The sequence below is a fragment of the Engystomops pustulosus genome, chromosome 2 (genome assembly GCF_040894005.1).
Source record: "Engystomops pustulosus chromosome 2, aEngPut4.maternal, whole genome shotgun sequence".
Taxonomy (NCBI): domain Eukaryota; kingdom Metazoa; phylum Chordata; class Amphibia; order Anura; family Leptodactylidae; genus Engystomops; species Engystomops pustulosus.
In genome coordinates, this window is record NC_092412.1 from 26,446,639 (window position 1) to 26,473,650 (window position 27,012).

Genomic DNA, 27,012 nt, shown 5'->3' on the forward strand with positions numbered 1-27,012 from the left:
TGTAGTATATAGAGGATGTGTCAGCTCTCCTGTGTGGTGTAGTATATAGAGGATGTGTCAGCTCTCCTGTGTGGTGTATTATATAGAGGATGTGTCAGCTCTCCTGTGTGGTGTAGTATATAGAGGATGTGTCAGCTCTCCTGTGTGGTGTAGTATACAGAAGATGTGTCAGCTCTCCTGTGTGGTGTAGTATATAGAGGATGTGTCAGCTCTCCTGTGTGGTGTAGTATATAGAGGATGTGTCAGCTCTCCTGTGTGGTGTAGTATATAGAGGATGTGTCAGCTCTCCTGTGTGGTGTAGTATATAGAGGATGTGTCAGCTCTCCTGTGTGGTGTAGTATATAGAGGATGTTTCAGCTCTCCTGTGTGGTGTAGTATATAGAGGATGTATCAGATCTCCTGTGTGGTGTGGTATATAGAGGATGTGTCAGCTCTCCTGTGTGGTGTAGTATATAGAAGATGTGTCAGCTCTCCTGTGTGGTGTAGTATATAGAGGATGTATCAGATCTCCTGTGTGGTGTAGTATATAGATGATATGTCAGCTCTCCTGTGTGGTGTAGTATATAGATGATATGTCAGCTCTCCTGTGTGGTGTAGTATATAGAAGATGTGTCAGCTCTCCTGTGTGGTGTAGTATATAGAGGATGTGTCAGCTCTCCTGTGTGGTGTAGTATATAGAGGATGTGTCAGCTCTCTTGTGTGGTGTAGTATATAGAGGATGTGTCAGCTCTCCTGTGTGATGTAGTATATAGAGGATGTGTCAGCTCTCTTGTGTGGTGTAGTATATAGAGGATGTGTCAGCTCTCTTGTGTGGTGTAGTATATAGAGGATGTGTCAGCTCTCTTGTGTGGTGTAGTATATAGAGGATGTGTCAGCTCTCCTGTGTGGTGTAGTATATGGAGGATCTGTCAGCTCTCCTGTATGGTGTAGTATATAGAGGATGTGTCAGCTCTCCTGTGTGGTGTAGTATATAGAGGATGTGTCAGCTCTCCTGTGTGGTGTAGTATATAGAGGATGTGTCAGCTCTCCTGTGTGGTGTAGTATATAGAGGATGTGTCAGCTCTCCTGTGTGGTGTATTATATAGAGGATGTGTCAGCTCTCCTGTGTGGTGTAGTATATAGAGGATGTGTCAGCTCTCCTGTGTGGTGTAGTATACAGAAGATGTGTCAGCTCTCCTGTGTGGTGTAGTATATAGAGGATGTGTCAGCTCTCCTGTGTGGTGTAGTATATAGAGGATGTGTCAGCTCTCCTGTGTGGTGTAGTATATAGAGGCTGTGTTAGCTCTCCTGTGTGGTGTAGTATATAGAGGATGTGTCAGCTCTCCTGTGTGGTGTAGTATATAGAGGATGTTTCAGCTCTCCTGTGTGGTGTAGTATATAGAGGATGTATCAGATCTCCTGTGTGGTGTGGTATATAGAGGATGTGTCAGCTCTCCTGTGTGGTGTAGTATATAGAAGATGTGTCAGCTCTCCTGTGTGGTGTAGTATATAGAGGATGTATCAGATCTCCTGTGTGGTGTAGTATATAGATGATATGTCAGCTCTCCTGTGTGGTGTAGTATATAGATGATATGTCAGCTCTCCTGTGTGGTGTAGTATATAGAAGATGTGTCAGCTCTCCTGTGTGGTGTAGTATATAGAGGATGTGTCAGCTCTCCTGTGTGGTGTAGTATATAGAGGATGTGTCAGCTCTCTTGTGTGGTGTAGTATATAGAGGATGTGTCAGCTCTCCTGTGTGATGTAGTATATAGAGGATGTGTCAGCTCTCTTGTGTGGTGTAGTATATAGAGGATGTGTCAGCTCTCTTGTGTGGTGTAGTATATAGAGGATGTGTCAGCTCTCTTGTGTGGTGTAGTATATAGAGGATGTGTCAGCTCTCCTGTGTGGTGTAGTATATAGAGGATGTATCAGCTCTCCTATGTGGTGTAGTGTATAGAGGATGTGACAGCTCTCCTGTGTGGTGTAGTATATAGAGGATGTATCAGCTCTCCTGTGTGGTGTAATATATAGAGGATGTGACAGCTCTCTTGTGTGGTGTAATATATAGAGGATGTGTCAGTTCTCTTGTGTGGTGTAGTATATAGAGGCTGTGTTAGCTCTCCTGGGTGGTGTAGTATATAGAGGATGTGTCAGCTCTCCTGTGTGGTGTAGTATATAGAGGATTTATCAGCTCTCCTGTGTGGTGTAGTATATAGAGGATGTATCAGATCTCCTGTGTGGTGTAGTATATAGCGGATGTGTCAGCTCTCCTGTGTGGTGTAGTATATAGAAGATGTGTCAGCTCTCCTGTGTGGTGTAGTATATAGAGGATGTGTCAGCTCTCCTCTGTGGTGTAGTATATAGAGGCTGTGTTAGCTCTCCTGTGTGGTGTAGTATATAGAGGATATGTCAGCTCTCCTGTGTGGTGTAGTATATAGAGGATGTATCAGCTCTCCTGTGTGGTGTAGTATATAGATGATATGTCAGCTCTCCTGTGTGGTGTAGTATATAGAGGATGTATCAGCTCTCCTGTGTGGTGTAGTATATAGAGGATGTATCAGATCTCCTGTGTGGTGTAGTATATAGAGGATGTGTCAGCTCCCCTGTGTGGTGTAGTATATAGAGGATGTATCAGCTCTCCTGTGTGGTGTAGTATATAGATGATATGTCAGCTCTCCTGTGTGGTGTAGTTTATAGAGTATGTATCAGCTCTCCTGTGTGGTGTAGTATATAGAGGATGTATCAGATCTCCTGTGTGGTGTAGTATATAGAGGATGTGTCAGCTCCCGTGTGGTGTAGTATATAGAGGATGTGTCAGCTCTCCTGTGTGATGTAGTATATAGAGGATGTGTCAGCTCTCTTGTGTGGTGTAGTATATAGAGGATGTGTCAGCTCTCTTGTGTGGTGTAGTATATAGAGGATGTGTCAGCTCTCCTGTGTGGTGTAGTATATAGAAGATGTGTCAGCTCTCTTGTGTGGTGTAGTATATAGAGGATGTGTCAGCTCTCCTGTGTGGTGTAGTATACAGAGGATATGTCAGCTCTCTTGTGTCGTGTAGTATATAGAGGATGTATCATATCTCCTGTGTGGTGTAGTATATAGAGGATGTATCAGCTCTCCTGTGTGGTGTAGTATATAGAGAATGTGTCAGCTCTCCTCCTGTGTGGTGTAGTATATAGAGGATGTGTCAGCTCTCCTGTGTGGTGTAGTATATAGAGGATGTGTCAGCTCTCCTGTGTGGTGTAGTATATAGAGGATGTGTCACCTATGCTGTGTGCTGTAGTATATAGAGGATGTGTCAGCTCTCCTGTGTGGTGTAGTATATAGAAGATGTGTCAGCTCTCCTCCTGTGTGGTGTAGTATATAGAGGATGTGTCAGCTCTCCTGTGTGGTGTAGTATATAGAAGATGTGTCAGCTCTCCTCCTGTGTGGTGTAGTATATAGATGATATGTCAGCTCTCCTGTGTGGTGTAGTTTATAGAGTATGTATCAGCTCTCCTGTGTGGTGTAGTATATAGAGGATGTATCAGATCTCCTGTGTGGTGTAGTATATAGAGGATGTGTCAGCTCCCCTGTGTGGTGTAGTATATAGAGGATGTGTCAGCTCTCCTGTGTGATGTAGTATATAGAGGATGTGTCAGCTCTCTTGTGTGGTGTAGTATATAGAGGATGTGTCAGCTCTCTTGTGTGGTGTAGTATATAGAGGATGTGTCAGCTCTCCTGTGTGGTGTAGTATATAGAGGATGTATCAGCTCTCCTATGTGGTGTAGTGTATAGAGGATGTGACAGCTCTCCTGTGTGGTGTAGTATATAGAGGATGTATCAGCTCTCCTGTGTGGTGTAGTATATAGAGGATGTGTCAGCTCTCTTGTGTGGTGTAGTATATAGAGGATGTGTCAGCTCTCTTGTGTGGTGTAGTATATAGAGGATGTGTCAGCTCTCCTGTGTGGTGTAGTACATAGAAGATGTGTCAGCTCTCTTGTGTGGTGTAGTATATAGAGGATGTGTCAGCTCTCCTGTGTGGTGTAGTATATAGAGGATATGTCAGCTCTCTTGTGTCGTGTAGTATATAGAGGATGTATCATATCTCCTGTGTGGTGTAGTATATAGAGGATGTATCAGCTCTCCTGTGTGGTGTATTATATAGAGGATGTATCAGCTCTCCTGTGTGGTGTAGTATATAGAGAATGTGTCAGCTCTCCTCCTGTGTGGTGTAGTATATAGAGGATGTGTCAGCTCTCCTCCTGTGTGGTGTAGTATATAGAGGATGTGTCAGCTCTCCTGTGTGGTGTAGTATATAGAGGATGTGTCAGCTCTCCTGTGTGGTGTAGTATATAGAGGATGTGTCACCTATGCTGTGTGCTGTAGTATATAGAGGATGTGTCAGCTCTCCTGTGTGGTGTAGTATATAGAAGATGTGTCAGCTCTCCTCCTGTGTGGTGTAGTATATAGAGGATGTGTCAGCTCTCCTGTGTGGTGTAGTATATAGAGGATGTGTCAGCTCTCCTGTGTGGTGTAGTATATAGAGGATGTGTCAGCTCTCTTGTGTGGTGTAGTATATAGAGGATGTGTCAGCTCTCCTGTGTGATGTAGTATATAGAGGATGTGTCAGCTCTCTTGTGTGGTGTAGTATATAGAGGATGTGTCAGCTCTCTTGTGTGGTGTAGTATATAGAGGATGTGTCAGCTCTCTTGTGTGGTGTAGTATATAGAGGATGTGTCAGCTCTCTTGTGTGCTGTAGTATATAGAGGATGTGTCAGCTCTCCTGTGTGGTGTAGTATATAGAGGATATGTCAGCTCTCTTGTGTGGTGTAGTATATAGATGATGTATCATATCTCCTGTGTGGTGTAGTATATAGAGGATGTATCAGCTCTCCTGTGTGGTGTATTATATAGAGGATGTATCAGCTCTCCTGTGTGGTGTAGTATATAGAGAATGTGTCAGCCTCCTCCTGTGTGGTGTAGTATATAGAGGATGTGTCAGCTCTCCTCCTGTGTGGTGTAGTATATAGAGGATGTGTCAGCTCTCCTGTGTGGTGTAGTATATAGAGGATGTGTCAGCTCTCCTGTGTGGTGTAGTATATAGAGGATGTGTCACCTATGCTGTGTGCTGTAGTATATAGAGGATGTGTCAGCTCTCCTGTGTGGTGTAGTATTTAGAAGATGTGTCAGCTCTCCTCCTGTGTGGTGTAGTATATAGAGGATGTGTCAGCTCTCCTGTGTGGTGTAGTATATAGAGGATGTATCAGCTCTCCTGTGTGGTGTAGTATATAGAGAATGTGTCAGCTCTCCTCCTGTGTGGTGTAGTATATAGAGGATGTGTCAGCTCTCCTCCTGTGTGGTGTAGTATATAGAGGATGTGTCAGCTCTCCTGTGTGGTGTAGTATATAGAGGATGTATCAGCTCTCCTGTGTGGTGTAGTATATAGAGGATGTGTCACCTATGCTGTGTGCTGTAGTATATAGAGGATGTGTCAGCTCTCCTGTGTGGTGTAGTATATAGAAGATGTGTCAGCTCTCCTCCTGTGTGGTGTAGTATATAGAGGATGTGTCAGCTCTCCTGTGTGGTGTAGTATATAGAGGATGTGTCAGCTCTCCTGTGTGGTGTAGTATATAGAGGATGTGTCAGCTCTCTTGTGTGGTGTAGTATATAGAGGATGTGTCAGCTCTCCTGTGTAATGTAGTATATAGAGGATGTGTCAGCTCTCTTGTGTGGTGTAGTATATAGAGGATGTGTCAGCTCTCTTGTGTGGTGTAGTATATAGAGGATGTGTCAGCTCTCTTGTGTGGTGTAGTATATAGAGGATGTGTCAGCTCTCTTGTGTGCTGTAGTATATAGAGGATGTGTCAGCTCTCCTGTGTGGTGTAGTATATAGAGGATATGTCAGCTCTCTTGTGTCGTGTAGTATATAGAGGATGTATCATATCTCCTGTGTGGTGTAGTATATAGAGGATGTATCAGCTCTCCTGTGTGGTGTATTATATAGAGGATGTATCAGCTCTCCTGTGTGGTGTAGTATATAGAGAATGTGTCAGCCTCCTCCTGTGTGGTGTAGTATAGAGGATGTGTCAGCTCTCCTCCTGTGTGGTGTAGTATATAGAGGATGTGTCAGCTCTCCTGTGTGGTGTAGTATATAGAGGATGTGTCAGCTCTCCTGTGTGGTGTAGTATATAGAGGATGTGTCACCTATGCTGTGTGCTGTAGTATATAGAGGATGTGTCAGCTCTCCTGTGTGGTGTAGTATATAGAAGATGTGTCAGCTCTCCTCCTGTGTGGTGTAGTATATAGAGGATGTGTCAGCTCTCCTGTGTGGTGTAGTATATAGAGGATGTGTCAGCTCTCCTGTGTGGTGTAGTATATAGAGGATGTGTCAGCTCTCCTGTGTAGTGTAGTATATAGAGGATGTGTCAGCTCTCCTGTGTGCTGTAGTATATAGAGGATGTGTCGGCTCTCTTGTGTGGTGTAGTATATAGAGGATGTGTCAGCTCTCCTGTGTGGTGTAGTATATAGAGGATGTGTCAGCTCTCCTGTATGGTGTAGTATATATGAAGCTATTCAATATTGAGATAATGTCATAAATTAAACATTTACCAGAAGTCTATATCTTAAAGGGAAACTACCACCAGGTTTTACTACATTAAACTACCAGCCCCCTCAGGTAGGCTATGAGATGTCCTTATTTTATATGAAATATCACTCTGGTTCCTTTAAGCAAAGACCTTTAAAATCCTGATAGTACATAAATGTCTTTTGGAGAAAATTCTCCTGCTGTTATTTTCATTAAGCGCGTGGGATAGATATAGATGAGCCATGTTGAGAGGTTACCAAAGGTGATAGACTTGTTTTCAGAACACATGGGTTTTTAGTAGAGCACCTGTAGTATCTTACATTAAGGAGCGGCACAAATAATTGTATTCTGGAGTTGTTATTATGGAAGAACTCTGTCTTTTATTTGTTCTTTTGTTCTTCTACCTTAACACCCCCCCCCCCCACAGACTCATCTCTCTAAAGATACTATGCAGCTTCCAGGAGCAGCTCCTCGGTCTTTCGGTCATTTCTGATAACAATGTTCTGTACAATCACTGGTCTCAGCAGTCACATTTGCATAATAGTCTGCAACTGCTGAGACTTCTGATTGTGTCAGCGGTCATATAGACTACATCCATGGTGTCATCACTGCCATCGGGGGCTAAAAGCCGTGTAGACTGGAGAGCAGCTCCTGGAACCAAGGGACCCTTGGGATAACAAGTGAGTCTTCCCCTAAAGGAGTTATTCCAAATATTCAATGTTTGACTTCTGACTTGGTCCTTTCTATTGAGTCTTATATCAATCAGAAATTCCACTTTATCTAATTATCAGACTTCTTGGATTTATTATTTCCTGCACACACAAGACATATAATCAATAAGGTCTACTGGGTAATTTGTGAAAAAGACCCAGTAGTAAGAAGAGATTGGCTTCAAAGTCACATCCAAATGGGGTTGTCTCCTGGTGGACCTTTGAGACCCATAATTGTTTTAGACTCTGGGTCAAATGGAGGACACTCTAGAACTCTGGAGGGCAAGCCTAAACCTCCTACTCCGAAATCTCTATTCGGAAAGGCATAGTTAGCTGGGGTGAATGGAAACAGAGTCACAATTTTGGATGTTTTTGTGTTTTTTGTTTTAGCACTTTTCTATGGCTTCAGTTTTCATTCTATTGTTAGGGTCTTGATAGTCTCTGAGATATCACATATATGTTATACAAAATCAAACCATGTGTACAGAAAAAAGATTTTATTTATTTTGTTAATTTGATGACCCCTATTGTTTGAATTTATTACTTTTTTTTTTTTTTTACATTTTTTTGCATACCATTTTTAACTGAAGTGCGGTTTTATCTTTTTGTCTGTTTTTGTTGAAATTTAGTTCAATCGTATTTCTTTTCAATTTTATCATATTTGTTTCACTTTATTAAATTTGTTTCACTTTAATATACGGTATGTGTTTCATAAAAAATTTTTATGAAGTGAAGGACCCCCTTCTTCTCATAACTAATGGGTTAAATAATAGAGACCTCTGAAAACACTGACCATGGCCCACACAGTCACCAGGCGTAACTCTACCTCCAGGTAACAGGAGTAGATTTACTATATCATAGTTGGTTCGGAAGGTAGCCCAGGGCCCGAGCCTTCTAGGGGGTCCGTGGCCACCCAAACTACCCACCAAATTCTATACTGATAACGACCTTCACTCATGAAATCCTCCTACATCTGTTCCTGCCCACAATATACATGTACAAGAGCCACTTCAGGTCCTCCAAAGGTGCTGAGACCACAGATTAAGAGCAGGCAGGCGGGAGACATCCTCCCTTCTCCAAAAAGGGGTTGGGGCGTGGCTAGGGGCGTTGACTGCTGCCTGGCGCGCTGCAGTCACTGCCGGTGTTAGGAAACTTACGTCTGGAATACTGATTGCCAAACTTCCACACAGTCCAAGTGCAGGCTGACAGAACAGAGCAAGAGGGCGAACTAATCCTGCGCTGTTCTTCAACTAGACCCTACCAAGGCAGAAACCCCCTTGAAGGTAGGGAGCCTTTGCCGCAGGAACCTCCTATCTTCCCTACAAGGCCCTGGGAGGTGAGAGGAACCCAAATAGGTCTGTCAGCCGCAGTGAGGTGGTACAGACAGAAAACTGCAATGTGGGAGTTAGGACAGTATTCAGACAGGGCGAAAAAACAGGACGAACAAGGATGAAACAAGTGGGGTTCAAGACAGCATAAGAAACCAAGGCAGACACGAGGAAAGTGAACTAAAGAAGTAAAGACACTGAACATAGAAAGGTTAGCAAAAACCGCCGGGGAACACCAGAGGGTACGTCAAGGTCAAACCACAAAACTAGGGAGCGTAACCTAACTGGTGAATACACTACAAAGGTGAAGCAAACAATGCTAGGCTGTAAGTTCCAATAGGACAAACACTGGCACAGGTGGAAGGTCCAGATCCAATTTATGCAGCCTGAGATCCGCCCCCAGAATCCCATAGGAGCAGGAATCCAGGCTGACTCAGAAGACGGACAGCTAAGATTTCCCTAAAGCGCACGCGTCCTGGATGCCCGCTGCCCTGCGCGTGCAGCAGGATTAACTCGCTGCGGACCGGGGGCGGAGCCAGCGTGGAGACGCGCAGAAACTCGGAGAGGACCGCTAGCATTGTCAGCATGGAGGGTGGAAGGACCAGCAGACGCGGTGTCCCTTCCAGCGGACCTGACAGCCGGCCTATGGAGCGAGCGGGGCGGTCCGGGGAAGAGGCAGCGTTGAATACGTTGGACAGCTTTGCGAGCGGTCTGACAATTACATTGTACCCCGCCGCAGTGTTTGATAGCGTTACCGGAGGTTTCCGGTAACGCTGTCACTCTAACACTGCGGCGTTTGATCAAGCACTAGGAGCTGCTTACTTTAGTAAGCAGCTCCTAGTGACGAACATTTGGGGACAGGTCCTCTTTAATCCGCCCCTGCCAGGTTCTTGACTTTCTTAACAGTGAAAGTTACGTTGTGTTGCAGAAACCTGTTATGGACCAGTTCTATGGATAAATTACCCTATTTTTAGCCTGGATAACCCATTTAATTCTGAATATTGTTTTTTTTTTACTACTGATGATGTGCCAGCTCTTGGCCCCATTCCCTAATTCCCTGGCTAATACAGATGGTGGGGGTAGTAGTAGGGCATTGGTTTATCGGAGGACGGACAGCATCTGGCAAGGCTTTCACAATTATGATGAGGGGGAGGGTATACAGTTCCTACGATGGTTCCTGAGGGTACACACTTCTGGGCCTTTCCATTCTGCCAAAAAAATTTCCATGATTATTTACAGGACTCCTCCATGAGAAGGCGAAAGCACTCGCTGTATACAAATCCCCGGCTAATTATTAATCATAATTATAAACTTAATTAAAAAGACATTCAAGTCATCATTGCCAAGGATGAGTTGTGTTTTTTTTGTTTTTTTTTGTGAAATTAAGAATCGTGCCCCTGCTTCGCATCGCCATGTTAGCAATATTAACCTTTTCAATGCCAAAATGTCGCTCCATTCGGAATTAATTAAGAAGGTATTTGAGCGCATTCATCATCCGCCGTGTTCAGATGCAATGTCATGTGAGGGCGCGCCTGGGAAATGCTCACAGAGTATTTTCAATTAAGGGATGTTTTTCCTGTGCCAGATTTTGGCAGTGTACAAGTGAAGTAACATGGGTCATCCGTGTGCAGCGAGGGATAGAAGAACCGTGACTGTGGGGATGTCTCCTAGTAAGAGGGTTGTATAGTGATAACAACTATTGGTCTTCTCCTCCACTGGGCTTTATGATGATTAGGACACCGTTTGGCAAACTTCAACTTAGAAGAGTACCGCAACCTACCCGAATCAGTTGGATTGGGCTGATGAGATCCGAACCCCCAAAGCTACAACTGATACACATCTAAGGCTACATTCACAGGACCGTATGGGGGATGTATATACGGCCGATATACGTCCCCCATAGACCTCAATGGGCACACGGCGCCCTACGGGAGCCGTACGGTGCAGCGCCGTACCCGGGAAAAAGATAGGAGATGTCCTATCTTTTCCCATAATACGGCACAGTGCGCCATGTATCCCTACGGAGAGGGGCGGGGTTGAGCTGCGCTCACCTCCTCCTTCTCTCCCCGCACGCTGCCGTTGCCCACTACGGTACGGTACGGCGGGCAACGGCAGTGTGAATGCAGCCTAAGGCTGGACTGCTTTAGGGGTGCGATCAGATTTCACCATAAACCAATTTCTTCTGATCGTGTTCTTAATTATGGGAGCCGTGGAATTATAATCAAAGGAAAAAAAAAAAAATTTCTACTCTCCTTTTCCTATCAGGGGCCTTTCTCAAAAGTTGGGCCGGAGTCATTTTTAAGGCTTTCTCTTTAGCGTTCTTTAGGAGGGGTAGTGGATAGCCTCTTTTTTTGGAGGTGTTCCGCTAATTCCTCTGCTTGAATTAAAAATAAATCGTCTCGATTATTGATTAGTCTAGGGCGAATAAAGGGAATGGCCCATTTAACATGGTCGGGGTGGTGGCTGGAGAAATGTAAGTAAGAGTTTGTGGACGTTGGTTTTCTATATACTGTGGTTATGATGGGAACCTTCTTCATTTTTAACCTCTACATCCAGGAACTCTATACTTTTCGCATCTATCTTATGAGTGAAGAACATGTTCAACGTATTCCGATTCAGATAGGAGACGGATGCTAAAAAAAAAAAAAAAATTGTTTGCCAGCGGTAAAGGGGCCCCACGCCTCATAGAACATGTTAACGTAGTCCATGGAGGTGACACCAATATACTTACCTTTGCAGGCATCGAGCAAGTTCAAATACCAATGTACGGGGGAGACAGAGCATATACAGTGCATATACATACATGTATGTTGGGTTTATTGCATTTACCTACACATAGAGAGAGAGTTTATTTCCAGCTAGGAGCTTGTAGCTTGTACATTTTGGTTTTGATTGGAACGCGGTTTGTGCTTATGCATTCCGATCAGTCATCCCCTATATCTTATCATTTATCACTGCCCCAATAATCGACTCCCGACTTGCCTCACAATAGACCAGCCCTCCTCCCGGATAATAGAACCTGATTGGCAATACTTGCGGCAACTGTTTTTCTTTTAGGTCCACTTGCATATCTCCAGCGGCATATGTCAGTATTACCTGACACGCCCTAGTTTCCCGCCCCCTCCTTTTGATGTTCAAACCCGATTGGATGTGCTAAAAAAACAGCAGTTTGCATTCAGGTCCGATAGCAGTTCTCAATTAGGTCCGACACTCGCTGTTCTATAGGGACGAGATAAATTAATGTTTTGTCCCCGCCCCCTTATGTTTTTAACCAATAATATGGGGCACGTTTACTAAGGGTCCCATGGCCGCATTTCCGCCGGGTTTCGCTAATTTTTCCGTTTTGCGCTGAATTGCCCCGGGATTGTGGCGCAGCAGCGCCAGCTTCCATGCGACACAAATCGGGGGCGTGGCCATCAGACAACCCGACTGATTCGGACAAACCGTGGAATTTAAAAACCAAATTATGTCGCAAGTTCAGCACTCACGTGCACCGGGAAGAAGAAGGTGAACTCCGGCGGAACTCAGCGGGGGAAGCGACACATGCAGGAAATTGGACACGCGATCTTAGTGAATCGCCGCAGCTCTGAATTCCACGTCGGACATTCCAGATCAGCGGCATCAACGGGACGGGTAAGTAAATGTGCCCCTATGTCTTCAAATTTGTAGGTGTGGCTGCATGACGTAGTAGTAGCTCTTGGCGCCCTCATTTAAAAGACAGGTGAGGACGCCCAGAGAGTTAGGCAAGACGAAGCACTAGGATAACGATTTGTCCCTGCATAAAAACGCATCCTCTCTAGCTACTCTCCCCTGCTGTGAATGCCATTTTTAAGATGAATTAATAAAGAAAGAAGTTTTACAGAAGTGGTGAGTGCCAACTTTTTCCTTCTATATGCTCTGAAAAATACAATAATATTAAATTGCCCAAATGGGAATACCCCCTTTAATATAATAATAATTCTTTATTTATATAGCGCCTACAGATTACGCAGCGCTGCACAAAGCTTGCCAGATCAGTCCCTGTCCCCTATGGGGCTCACAATCTAATCAACCTACCAGTATGTTTTGGAGTGTGGGAGGAAACCGGAGGACCCAGAGGAAACCCATGCAAACACAGAGAGATCATACAAACTCTTTGCAGATGGTGACCTGTGTATCTAAAAGTTTTACAACCTCAGTGGCAGAGATACAGATTAACAGATCGGTTGAGCCGTTGATGCGACCAAAGGTGCCAATACAATGCTAAAGTAGCAAATACGATCTTTGCAGGTGTGGAAAATGTAGCACATAGACTGGATATATAAACAAAAGGATGTCTATCTATCCACCAATACTAAGCTGACCTGTAATAATTTATATCCTCATGTATAATACTATATTATTATGGGTTTTATGCCTTAATATTCCTGCCGGTTATATATAAAGTGCACAGGTAAGTTCTTTTCCATGGTTTTCTCAGTGCCGTAATTAGTAACGCCAAGGATTTTGTCGCCATGGAAACACAGTTGCCCCCACACTACAACATTTCTGGATCTCGACTACCATATCATCCGTATTTCCATAGAAACTCCCATGATGCTCACACTGTGAGAGAAATGCTGTAGGTGAAGCCGAGTGGAAAGCGTTTAAGCCATTGTTACATCTAACAATACGTTATGATGGAGCGTCGTACATTATTCTGGATTCCTGCTGCATCAATTAAAGGGAAATTCCATTCACGAGGTTCTTTCAGGCATTCAGACCCCTAGGGGGCAGTATTATTATTTTAGTGAGTGTGGGTGAAGATGTTCTACTGTTCTAATAGGTTTGACAGGCAAAAGTGCATTACCCTACAGGGGGCGCCAGCGAGCCGTAAGGAAAAAGTTTTCTAACCTCCCAATGTTTATTATCCACTGAAATTAATGAACACCCGTCTGAATAAGTTTTGATAAACCATGGGGTAGATCATGGCATTTCCGCTACTCTGGCGGCTTATTATAATACACCAGTAGGGGGTTCCTTTAGGTGGGTGTGTGACATCCATGTGCAGTCTGTATTGTATCCGCTCCAGGTTTTATTTTCACATCCGTATGTCATCCGTTTTTTTTTTCCACAACAGCAAAGAATATGTATGGGTTATTAACCTACATTCTGCATTGCCCCATTTACAGCAGATTCGTACACCTATGTGGGATTCTGTGGTCTGCAGGTGTCACACGGTCTACATATCCGGAAGAAATAATCGGTAAGTATGCTATCCGCAAAAAAAAAAAAGGAATAGCTTTGTGTATTATCCCTGTACTGTGACATCACTGTGTGTATTATCTCTGTACTGTGACATCACTGTGTGTATTATCCCTGTACTGTGACATCACTGTGTGTATTATCTCTGTACTGTGACATCACTGTGTGCATTATCCCTGTACTGTGACATCACTGTGTGTATTATCCCTGTACTGTGACATCACTGTGTGTATTATCCCTGTACTGTGACATCACTGTGTGTATTATTCCTGTACTGTGACCTCACTGTGTGTATTATCCCTGTACTGTGACATCATTGTGTGTATTATCCCTGTACTGTGACATCACTGTGTGTATTATCCCTGTACTGTGACATCATTGTGTGTATTATCTCTGTACTGTGACATCACTGTGTGTATTATTCCTGTACTGTGACATCACTGTGTGTATTATCCCTGTACTGTGACATCACTGTGTGTATTAGCTCTGTACTGTGACATCACTGTGTGTATTATCCCTGTACTGTGACATCACTGTGTGTATTATCTCTGTACTGTGACATCACTGTGTGTATTATCCCTGTACTGTGACATCACTGTGTGTATTATCCCTGTACTGTGACATCACTGTGTGAAACATTCTCAAAAAGCTGTTGTGGTGCGTTACCATGCAGGTGAAAGTATTAGACCCCAGCACACAATATTTACCAGGATCCCCCACACTCCATGACAATATATAAAGTCTTATTGTGTAGAAGGAGAATTTGCAGACCTCGGACCCCCCTGGCTTATGTACATCTGATACCTTCACACCAATTAGTATACATTATAGATGGCACAGGCCACTCACTTACCTTCGGTGTGTACTGCAGACACATAAGTCCAGTTGTACCTTTTGACAATATCCACCATAGCTCGGGCTTGTTGGGCATCAGATGGTACCACTCTCATAAAATACTTGTACAAGGTTTTGTCACTGAGGTCCATGCTCGTTGCTGAGTAAGCGATTTGAGGTATATTAAAAAGCTGCAATAAATTTTGTACTTGAATAGCCACAGAGCTGGAGCCGGGTCCAATGACTCCAACGATGGGCTTCTTAGAGTGGAAGGATGAGGAAGAGCCATCAACGCAACGGACCATACCTTCTTCTTCTTCAGATGATATCAGAGAGTCTCTTATAAACTCAATACTTTGCTCCAAAGCCACCGCTGAATGCCAGCAGGAGTCGCGGATCTCACATCCCAGGGTGATGTTTGGCAACAGATTGGGGTCTGCGTTGATCCTATCGAGGGTGTGCAGCATGGCTTCCACTCTTTGGATGCCATACTGTTCCCGGACCTCACCACATTTCCTTTCGTGAACCTTCTCAACGCTTGGCTGATGGTGAACGGAGAAGAGGGCTCCGATAACAACGTCCCCGGGCATATAGGCCACCACCCTTCTCTCATTGGTCTGCGCCAACACCATGAACCCAACATTTCCAACACCATCATCTCTTAAGAGCAGGAGAACCAACCAGATGTAAGGGAACATTTTAGGTCACAATTTAGGCTGGCGATGACAACATTATGGAGCAAAAAAATTTCAATGGTGTTAGTCTTCTACCATTGGTTTGGGTCTTCTCCATGCACCATATCCCAACATTCAATGCGTGACCGTTGATCGATTAAGACCCTTGGAGAAATTCTTTATAACCGACCCAAACGGACCCAAGGCGAGCTTGTCATTACCTAAATATAAGCAGAGATAGACATTAGCATGTGCACATCATACTGAGCTGTAATCCAATGTATAGGGGGAATGATTAGAAAACCTTTACAATGTAGAACCCGAGGGTCTCCGGAGAAGGTCACAGCCGATTACACAGGAAGTAATCATATTTATCCTGTGTATACGGCTTATTCATAGGGAAATGTAAAGGTCATTGTGTGGCTCAACAGAATCTTAGTACCGATCCCTTACAGCACTCTAGACAGGGAGACAAAAATAGCATAACCATTGTCTAAAGAGGTGTCTGTATTTAATACTCCAGAGCTGCATTCACTATTCTGCTGGTGCATTCACTGTGTACATACATGGCATTACTGATCCTGTGTTACATCCTGTATTATATTCCATAGCTGCACTCACTATTCTGCTGCTGGTGCAGTCACTATGTACATACATGACATTACTTATCCTGTACTGATCCTGAGTTACATCCTGTATTATACTCCACAGCTGCACTCACTATTCTGCTGCTGGTGCAGTCACTGTGCACATACATGACATTACTTATCCTGTACTGATCCTGAGTTACATCCTGTATTATACTCCATAGCTGCACTCACTATTCTGCTGCTGGTGCTGTCACTGTGCACATACATGACATTACTTATCCTGTACTGATCCTGAGTTACATCCTGTATTATACTCCAGAGCTGCACTCACTATTCTGCTGCTGGTGCAGTCACTGTGTACATACATGACATTAGTTATCCTGTACTGATCCTGAGTTACATCCAGTATTATACTCCAGAGCTGCACTCACTATTCTGCTAGATAGATTAGATGGATTACAATGTGTGTTTCCTCTCTCCACAGTTCTCCCTGTGTTGTATGCCGTCTGCCATATAAGGACGAGATGTTCCACAGATGTTATAGAAGGATCACACACGAGTTCAGATCTAACGTCTTAAGTTGATGTTAAGACACTGCAGTGTCAGTAAGGAGTCTTACAGACTGCAGGGATATGTCTGTACAAAGCAATGATTTACTGCACATGGTATACCACACACTATATACTCATGGTTTACAGTATATACAGGTCCATATATTTATTTATATATATATTATATATATATATAGAGAGAGAGAGAACACTATATATATATATATATATATATATATATATATATATATATATATATATAGAGAGAGAGAGAGAGAGAGAGAACACTATATAACCTGCCTTACATTGTATACAGCGCACTATATATTCCTACGTCACTCTATATAGTGCAGTATACACCTAGTTTACATAATATACACTGCACTATTAGACTCCCAGCTTATTTCTATATACAGTGCCCTAAATTCCTGTATTATATTCCACACATGACACTATTGTTTATAGTGTATTACTAGATAGATAGATATACACTCCGGGCTTACATGGTATCTAGTATATTATATATAGCTCTGCCTGATTTTATATACACAGTATGGCTTCTAGGCATTAAACCTTCATAATACACTGCATATGGAGGCCTCGCTGAGGGCCTACAGGCCTAGATCTGTTGGATAACCAATCACAGCACAGCTTTAGTTTTCCAAGAGCACTTTTCTGAATGGAAGCTGCACTGTGATTGGTTGCTCTGGGAGACAAAGATGGTTTCTCACTTTGACACTTTCATAATTCTGATTGTACATGTTACAGGATAAGTGACAGATGTCTATCCACAAAAGAGCGACACAGGAGCCCCCCATGCTGCTAAATGTTGCGGCAGGACCGCAAGAAATAAAAAGTGTGTTGCAACGTAACATGGAGCTCAGACTTTTGATCCCTCTCATTCTGATCTAGAACTTCGCCCATATCCGTAGTTACAGTAGTGGGACAGCCCCTTTAAGGGCTTAATCTATCCCTTTAAGAGTTGTATAGTACCAGAAAACCATTGCTGTTTTCTCCTAAAGCAGAGCCCCCCTTCCCCCTGTCCACAGGTTTTGTCTGGTATTGCATCTCTTCCCACTTGTATTGCAGGGAGATTTTGTGTAAGTGGGAAGAGATGCAATACAAGACACAACCCAGGTGTGGCGCTCTTTCTGGCATACCAATGGCAGTTTTCTGCAATTTAGGGGAAAACATTAAAACTGGATTATGGTTATAGGTAAAATTTTAAATGTGTCCTGCTCAAATTTGAAGGGGTTCTTCTCCTCTTTGAAATCAATAATTAGATCAACCCCAGCAATCAAGCAGTAAATGTGGGTCCGGTTTCCCTGCAGCTCCCCCGCAGGGGAAATGAAGCATTACACAAAACGTCCATTCAACTCAATGGGATGTACACTCACCGGCCACTTTATTAGGTACACCATGCTAGTAACGGGTTGGACCCCCTTTTGCCTTCAGAACTGCCTCAATTCTTCGTGGCATAGATTCAACAAGGTGCTGGAAGCTCCTCAGAGATTTTGGTCCATATTGACATGATGGCATCACACAGTTGCTGCAGATTTGTCGGCTGCACATCCATGATGCGAATCTCCCGTTCCACCACATCCCAAAGATGCTCTATTGGATTGAGATCTGGTGACTGTGGAGGCCATTTGAGTCCAGTGACCTCATTGTCATGTTCAAGAAACCAGTCTGAGATGATTCCAGCTTTATGACATGGCGCATTATCCTGCTGAAAGTAGCCATCAGATGTTACAGGGTACATTGTGCTCATAAAGGGATGGACATGGTCAGCAACAATACTCCTGTAGGCTGTGGCGTTGTACCAAGGGGCCCAAAGAGTGCCAAGAAAATATTCCCCACACCATGACACCACCACCACCAGCCTGAACCGTTGATACAAGGCAGGATGGATCCATGCTTTCATGTTGTTGATGCCAAATTCTGACCCTACCATCCGAATGTCGCAGCAGAAATCGAGACTCATCAGACCAGGCAACATTTTTCCAATTTTCTACTGTCCAATTTCGATGAGCTTGTGCAAATTGTAGCTTCAGTTTCCTGTTCTTAGCTGAAAGGAGTGGCACCCGGTGTGGTCTTCTGCTGCTGTAGCCCATCTGCCTCAAAGTTCGACGTACTGTGCGTTCAGAGATGCTCTTCTGCCTACCTTGGTTGTAACGGGTGGCTGATTTGAGTCACTGTTGCCTTTCTATCAGCTCGAACCAGTCTGCCCATTCTCCTCTGACCTCTGGCATCAACAAGGCATTTCCGCCCACAGAACTGCCGCTCACTGGATGTTTTTTCTTTTTCGGACCATTCTCTGTAAACCCTGGAGATGGTTGTGCGTGAAAATCCCAGTAGATCAGCAGTTTCTGAAATACTCAGACCAGCCCTTCTGGCACCAACAACCATGCCACGTTCAAAGGCCTCAAATCACCTTTCTTCCCCATACTGATGCTCGGTTTGAACTGCAGGAGATTGTCTTGACCATGTCTACATGCCTAATGTGATTGGCATGTGATTGGCTGATTAGAAATTAAGTGTTAACGAGCAGTTGGACAGGTGTACCTAATAAAGTGGCCGGTAAGTGTATATGTAACACAGGACAGGTCGGGTCCTCCAGAGGGTGAGACATTCTTTTTAACCTCTCCACTTTGACCAAGAGATGAGGATCCTCTTCATAGGTCCCATTAATTCCAAATCCCTAATAAATCTATTCTTAACCCCTACAAGAGAACTTATTAGATGGAGGGACATCATACCATGACCACATATACATGTATGTATCAGAATATTGGATATTGTTAGAAGGGGCTAATGTATATCAGTGCATTAGGAATATGAATAGAATTCTTGAATTACAGTGAAGACTGACATACATACACATATATATATATATATATATATATATATATATATATATATGCGCTTTACTGGTTTTATTGCTGACCCCCAGTGATTTCCAGTGTCCTCAGTCCCCAAAAGTTTGGGCTGAACATATCTTATGTCTCCCATGTATTATCCTCTATGGGAGATATAACATCTCTTCTCCATTGTCTAGTATCCCGGAGATTCCCTGCTGATGGGTGAGGGTCAGTCAGGAGCGGCTAAAGGCCAAATGTTTAAAGGTAAGAGTCACTATATAATTTATTACACAATACAAAAAGGCTTTAACCTGGAAAACATAAAACATCATATTCCTGGACTGGTGGATGCAGCAGAGCTGAGTGTGTCAGTGATGGCTTCCTTACTCATATATAACTCATTACGATATCACCATACATTATGCCAAGCAACAAACCCGACTCTGCTTCATCTGCACACAATTACACACCATATATCACAGGTGTAGCAGAGCTGAATGTGACATTTGACTACTTCTGCCATAGGGTTACCAGCAATCCAATGTAAAACCACGATTATATGATGTTACCGTTATCTCTGCTGTGTGACAAACTCAGCACAACTACACATCGTATGATTGCATGTAATTAATGTATTAATTGTAAAATGTATTAATTCCATGTATTAATGCAGTAGTGCTGAGTTTGTCATGGTGCACTTCATCATGGAATAAGTCATGTTAACCTGCCATCACTGTGCACAGTCAATGACAAATTCGGCTCTGCTACATTTTTTAACTTTTTTAATAAAATGTAGGATATTGCAGTCCTATACAAATCTGCTCTGCCACGGTGCCCCGATGGGTTGTGTAGAACGACAAATGCCACACTACTACATCCATTTACGTAACATATCACAATCTGATGTGCAGAATGACAAACTCAACCCTGCTACCTCAATACATTTTAAAAGGGGTTCTGCAGCTTCCCAAATCACCTCCAAAGTAATAGCAGCACTGTGCAGATCATTTTATAAGCTTTCCAGACATACCTTTCCTGTTCCCCAGCGACCTGTCGTTTCACAGAAACTTCCATTTTTATATTTATGCTAATGTATGCAAATTAGGTTCTTGGTGCACTGGAGGCGGGGTCATTTTTTGGTGTATTATCTTTTTTCTTTACCATATTTCTATTAGTGATGTCAACCATTGTGTATAGGGATAATGCTATGTAGTGATAGGCAGCGTAGAAAGCAGAAAATAGGTACACCAGCAGGCATGACCCCGCCCCCAGTGCACTGGTAAGCTAATTTGCATAAATATATTAATAGAATTTTCTCTAAAATGACAGATCGCTGGAAAACCGGGAAGATATCTCTGGAAAGCAGATAAGGTGCCCTACACAGTGCTGTATTTATTCATTAGGTGATTTGGGAGCAGGTAAACCCCCTTTAAGACGTTGAATCCATAACATATCAAAACTCTTTGTGCCAAATAACAAACTCAACTCAGCTATCACCGGAAACCACTGTAGTAAAGCTGCATGTCTTGCTATATGAATCCACTGCTTTACAATCCATTGTGCCGAGTGGCAAACTCAGCTCTACTACCTCGGTTTCATTTGCAAACAGTAACATCACACAGAGTGTGTTGTTGCGAATGACAAACCTGACTCTACTCCACCTAAACAAACTCATTGGCCAGTTTCTGAGACATTCCAGTCCTATATCCAAGTCCACTGGGTGCCAAATGACAAACTCAGCTCAGCTTTGTTTGTCGTATGTGCGTTTTTGATAACTTCCCGATCTAAGTCGTTTCACCTGTTGACTTATATTGATCCACTGGGTCCCTATTATGGTTTTATAACCATTTATGCCACGTGACAAACTCAGCTCTGCTACATCTGTACATTAACGTAATACAATCCAACCACCTATGTAAAATAACATGACAAATGACCATTAACCGCCATCATTATGGTCTTAATTCCCTTAAAAACGTTCTGTTCATCCGAGGCGAGTGCACGTTATAATACACGGCGGCACATTATAATACCGCTGATCCCACACATCATCTGTCAGAAATATTCCTGTCTATTGGTTCTTACAAAAACCAATAAGAAGATATTAACCCAAATTTTTTTTGGTCCATCACATCCGGCTGCTTACTTTGAAATGTTTTTTCAAGCTCACACGCTGCGTCGCGGTATTATCCAACAATGCAACGTGTCGGAATGAGGTTTCCCGCTCCCCATGCCTTTAATAGCACTGCAGTCTTGTGATGAGACCATCCTCCACCCGTACCCATTACAAATTCTAAGAAAATTCAATAAAAAATCCATTATTATAATACCCCCGGGGGCATGGGAATGCATAAAAACATCAAATTTTCAATTACAGATGTAGCAGTGCTGAGTTTGTCACAGGTTGTGACGTCACAGGTGGTGATTCTTACTCTGACGATGACATAGATGATTTATGGTTCTTTCACTGCGACCCCTGTGGACAAAAAAGGGGTCAAACTATAGAATATAGCTTAATTAGGATGCAGCAGAGTTGAGTTTGTCATGTAGCATCATATATTCTGACATCACAGATGTTTGTTTTTTTTACATTGAACAGCGCAGCAGTTAGTATATAATATTTTGCAACCCCCGTTGACAAAAACAGGGTCATATGTATAATTTTGCAAAATTTGGAGTAGAGCAGTAGAGCTGTGTTTGTTGTTTTACCCAGCATTGAACCAAACTCATTCACGTCAACTCATACATCAGCAAACTAATCCTCTCTATACCTGTATGGAAACAGTCACTGACTCAGCTCTGTTACATTTCAGTAGATGCATGTGTAACCGAAATGACAAACTTAGCTCTGCTATATCTTGATATGACTTCTAGACGCATAGATAATGTTAACATGAAACCCACGTAGGGTGTATAGGGGCTCAGTTCTTATGATATTATATAAAATTTGGGATCATCTGTATCTGTAACTGATGGAAACATGTTTAAAACATACTCAGCACCGCTACATCTGTATCTGACTCATGCACAACAGGGAAAGATGAATATTTCACACTGCAGAATTTTTTGCGATTCTCCTGCATTCCGAGACATTACAGAAGACAAGAAGCTGCTACATGACAGAGTCAGCTCTGCTACATCGTTAGCTTCCCATTCGTTTAGAAGTGTGACCTTGAAATTTTTTTTGTTCCTTTTCCCACCGCAACGAAATAATACGGAGCCGGATGAGTGCGTCCGATGCGTCGGTGACACCAAATCCATTTCTTTTCAGACATAAATCACATTTTGTTTTCCCAACGTCGCCGTGAAATTTGTATTCAGGCCGCGCTCCGTTACGAAGACGGCTAATAAGCGGCGCAGATGTAGCAGAATGTAGTTTGTCAGATGGAACGGCACCGAATTAATAATCTAAACCGTGCAGCGTACAGCCGCAGCAGAACGTATCTCTACAGACATAGCAGAGCCGAGTTTGTCATAGTGTGATGTGGCAACGTCATATCTGTGGAAGACTGCAGGTAAACCTACCGCATCACCGTAACTCAGCGTGTACGAGAGCGAGAGAAGGATCAATGACAAACTCACCCCTGCTGTGCCTGTACGTAGTTACGGACTCTTTATTCTTTAAAAATTCATAAAACTCAGGAAAAAAATGATCCTGGCGCCAGATTATTCCAAAATGAAGCAAAGAACGCATTCAGCACTGCTACATCTCTACATATTTATTATTAGAACACTAAATATTTGAAAACATTTAATAAAAATATAAATATTTTTAGATTCTACATCACTTATGGCAGAAGGTATAGCGCCGACATATACCGTAGGGTTTGCAATCCAACAAGTAAAGACACACCATAACAAAATGAGACGCAAACAGCACATTCAGCTCTGCTACATCTCTATATATTTATTATATTGTTCATTATGTTAATAATAATAATGAATATAGAAATATTTTAACCATATTATAGAAAAATAGAAATGTTTGTAGATTCTATATCACTTATCGCACCAGATATAGCGCCAACGTATACCATAGTGCATCCCCGGGGGGGTTTGCAATCCAACAAGTAAAGCAAATAAAGTAAGAACACATTCAGCACTGCTACATCTCTATATATTTATTATATTATTATTATTTGTGTTAATAATAATAATAAGGAATGTATAAATATTTTAACATGATATATAAAAATAGAAAGATTTGTAGATTCTATATCACGTATCGCACCAGGTATGGCACCGACATATACTGTAGTGCATCCCCGGGGGGTTTGCAATCCAACAAGTAAAGGAAAGGAATTAAGAACACAATCAACTCTGCTATATCTCTATATTGATACATAATATTATATAATCAATTATATTGATAATAATAATACATTTATATTAAAAAATACATTGAAATATTTGTAGATTCTAGATCACGTATCGCACCAGGTATAGCGCAGACATATAGCGTAGTGCATCCCTCAGGGGTTTGCAATCCAACAAGTAAAAGACACACTATAACAAAATGAAGAAGAAGGGTCTCCAAGGAGAAGAAGACACCGGAGGAATGGGGTAAGGAAGTTCTCCCAGGAGCTGTCCATGGTGCTGATGCTGCACATAGTAACCTATAGGGCCATGCACATGGATTGAGATGCCACCATGAGAATTGCTTAATTGCCCCCACACTAGGGGCCAACCATGAGACATCCTCCACAGTCATCACATCACTGATACATATTGACCTTGCAGCACAGTATTGGATACTTGTCCCTATAGGATGGGTCTAGAGACCTTATAGATTGACCCCTATGTATGGAAATGTACAGTACCTTGAAGAAGAAGAAGAAGAAGACATCAGGGGGATCAATGCTCCTTGTACCCTCCACCTCTGGGCTCAGATGCAGTAGGACATCTCCATGTGTTAGACCCCCTTGCTGTATCCTTGTGGGGGTGGAGGAGGAGATATATGAGGGGTCTTCACACCACACTTCCAGCCCTGCACAATGATCAGTACTACAGCAGGTCCAATACTAGCACCTGCTTCCCTCCTCTCAGTGCTGCATCCTCCGCCAGGGCTCTGGTGCTGATGCTGGTGCTACTGGTACTGGTACTGGTGCTGCTTGGAATGCACAACATGCAGGGGGCTTCTTCTCATCCAGGTGCCAGGAATAAGAGGTCCCAGGTGACATCTCAGATCATGCTTTCTGACAAGTGTTCCCATTCCTCATGCCTGAGCTGCCTGCTCCTGCTGGTGGATGCACTCCTACACTCCCAGCCACTGCCTCCAACTAATAACCCCTTCTGTGCCAGAGCAAATCTGGGGCGATGGGAGAGGGGCTGTCCCTGTGTCACCGCAGGAGGAACCAGAAGAATCACAGATAATATGGATAGGACAATAACAAAATAATAAAAATATCTAAATGGGGAAAATAAATCACACAAAAGGTAATATAAGAGTATGGTTAGGTTGCATCATAGATTGTAAGCTCTTGGGTCATAGATTGTAAACTCTTGAATAAAAGATTGTAAGCTCTTGAGTCATAGATTCTCTGATTGCGCGTTGTGGATACTCTTTTCATTAAAGATTGTAAGCTCTTGCGCCAAAGACTGTACACCCTTGTATACTCTTGCATCGTAGATTGTAAGCTCTTGGGTCATAGATTGTAAACTCTTGAATAAAAGATTGTAAGCTCTTGAGTCGTAGATTCTCTGATTGCGCGTTGTGGATACTCTTGCATTAAAGATTGTAAGCTCTTGCGCCAAAGACTGTATACCCTTGTGTCCTAGATTGTACTCTCTTGCATCGTAGATTGTAAGCACTTGTGTCATAGATGGTAAGGGCTTGTATCCTAGATTGTAATCTCTTGAATAAGAGATTGTAAGCTCTTGCGCCATAGATTGTCTGATCGCAGGTCGTGGATTGTAAACTATTGCATTAAAGATTGTAAGCTTTTGCATCAAAGACTGTACACCCTTGTTTCCTAGATTGTATGCTCTTGCATCGAAGATTGTAAGCTCTTGAGTCAAAGATTGTACACCCTTGTGTCCTAGATTGTAAGCGTTTGTATCATAGATTGCACAATTCCGCGTTGTGGATTGTGAGCTCTTGCGCCAAAGATTGTAAACACTTGTGTCAAAGATTGTAAGCTCTTGCGTCACAGATTGTACACCCTTGTATCCTTGATTGTAAGATTTTGTATAAAAGATTGTAAGCATTTGTATCATAGATTGTATGATCGCGCGTTGTGTATTGTAGCTCTTGCATCAAAGAATGTAAGCTCTTGCGCCAAGGACTGCAAGCTCTTGTCTTGTAGATTGTAAACTCTTTTGTCCTAGCTTGCAAGCTCTTGTGTCAAAGATTGTAAGCTCTTGTGCCAAAGACTGTATGGCCCTGTGTCCTAAATTGTATACTGTTGCGCAAAAATTGCAAGCTCATGTGTTGTAGATTTAAAACTGTTGTGTCAAAGATTGGTCAGCTGATACAATAGGAGTGACAATGTATTCATTTACGTTTTAATAATTCAAGCAATAAAGAAAAAATGTGGATTATAATATTTAATATAATTAGTTACGCTATAATAGACACCTGATCCATATAAATAGATAACGATTGATGTAAAGTATAAGTAAAATATTATTAAGAATTAATATGTTTTGGAATAATACGTTCATAATAATATCAATAATAATAATAATAAATAATGACAATATATTAATTATTATTTCATTTATATTTTAGATGATATACGACTTAATATAGAACAAATGTTGTCTAATAATAATTGATTGTAAATAATAATAAAAGTAATAATAATTCATATGTTGATTCTACATTATATCAAATAAGAAGGAAATCATAATCATGATTATAAAAATATTATTATAATAATAATATTATTGTTTTAAGTTAACCTATATTTCCATATTATAAAGTGTAAAAAATTCTATACCCATAGAGGACAAATTAAAAAAAAAAAAAAACCTATGACAGATGTAACAGTGATCACATCCTGTGCTCTTACATGGGACTGCATTCAACTTAGAGCAACAGCGACAAAACAAATCTGATAACTAATAACTGAAGTCACAAAGTCAGCACTGCTACATCTCTAAGCAAGACAAACACATAAAAAAACTAACTTTTTTTTTGCTTTTGTAGCAAAAAGCAGTGAAATAAAAGTTTTGGCGTAACTTTATAGTGTGACATGTGCCCTAAAATGACTGTCAAATTGATGTACAGGAGGTTTCATGGGATTGTATTATACAAAAAGTAGCAAGTATAACGCAGTGTAGACAGAACTTATTCCAGCTGTGTGTTACATTGACCGCTATATATATATATATATATATATATATATATATATATATTCACAAACATACACATACATACAATATCACACTAGTTGAATAGGATTAGAAAAATAAAAGTTTTACTCCAAAAACAGCGCCACACCTGTCCACAGGTTATGTGTGGTACTGCAACTCAGCCCTATGCACTCAGTAGCACAGGGGGCCAAGCTTATCTAATCTGCGACTACCCCTTTAAATTCAGTGCTACAAGTCAACAGCAAACGGCAGCGTTGTACATTGAAAGACAAAGTTACAGAACAAAGTTGCAGGTTGGTGTCATCATGGATTTCCCTTTAAAAAGCCCAAAAAAGCCCATGACTCTAAAGTGCAGAACCACAAGTCTCAGCATACTT

The 27,012-nt window shown here is 42.3% G+C and overlaps 1 protein-coding gene across 14 annotated transcripts in view; it reads right to left on the reverse strand.

Moving 5' to 3' along the window:
* The window catches only part of GRM5 (glutamate metabotropic receptor 5), a 191,283-nt gene that overhangs the window by 163,763 nt on the left and 508 nt on the right, over window positions 1-27,012 (reverse strand). For 8 of the 14 annotated variants that reach the window (XM_072134087.1, XM_072134083.1, XM_072134086.1 and 5 more), the window contains exons 1-2: window positions 24,139-24,599; window positions 14,662-15,537 (exon numbers count right to left, since the gene is read on the reverse strand). In XM_072134087.1, the coding sequence (XP_071990188.1) occupies window positions 14,662-15,340 (679 nt within the window). In that variant the 5' untranslated portion in view covers window positions 15,341-15,537; window positions 24,139-24,599. Of the gene's footprint in view, window positions 1-14,661; window positions 15,538-24,138; window positions 24,600-27,012 lie in introns of those variants that run through there. The other 6 variants (XM_072134078.1, XM_072134077.1, XM_072134076.1 and 3 more) reach the window with 2 other exon arrangements.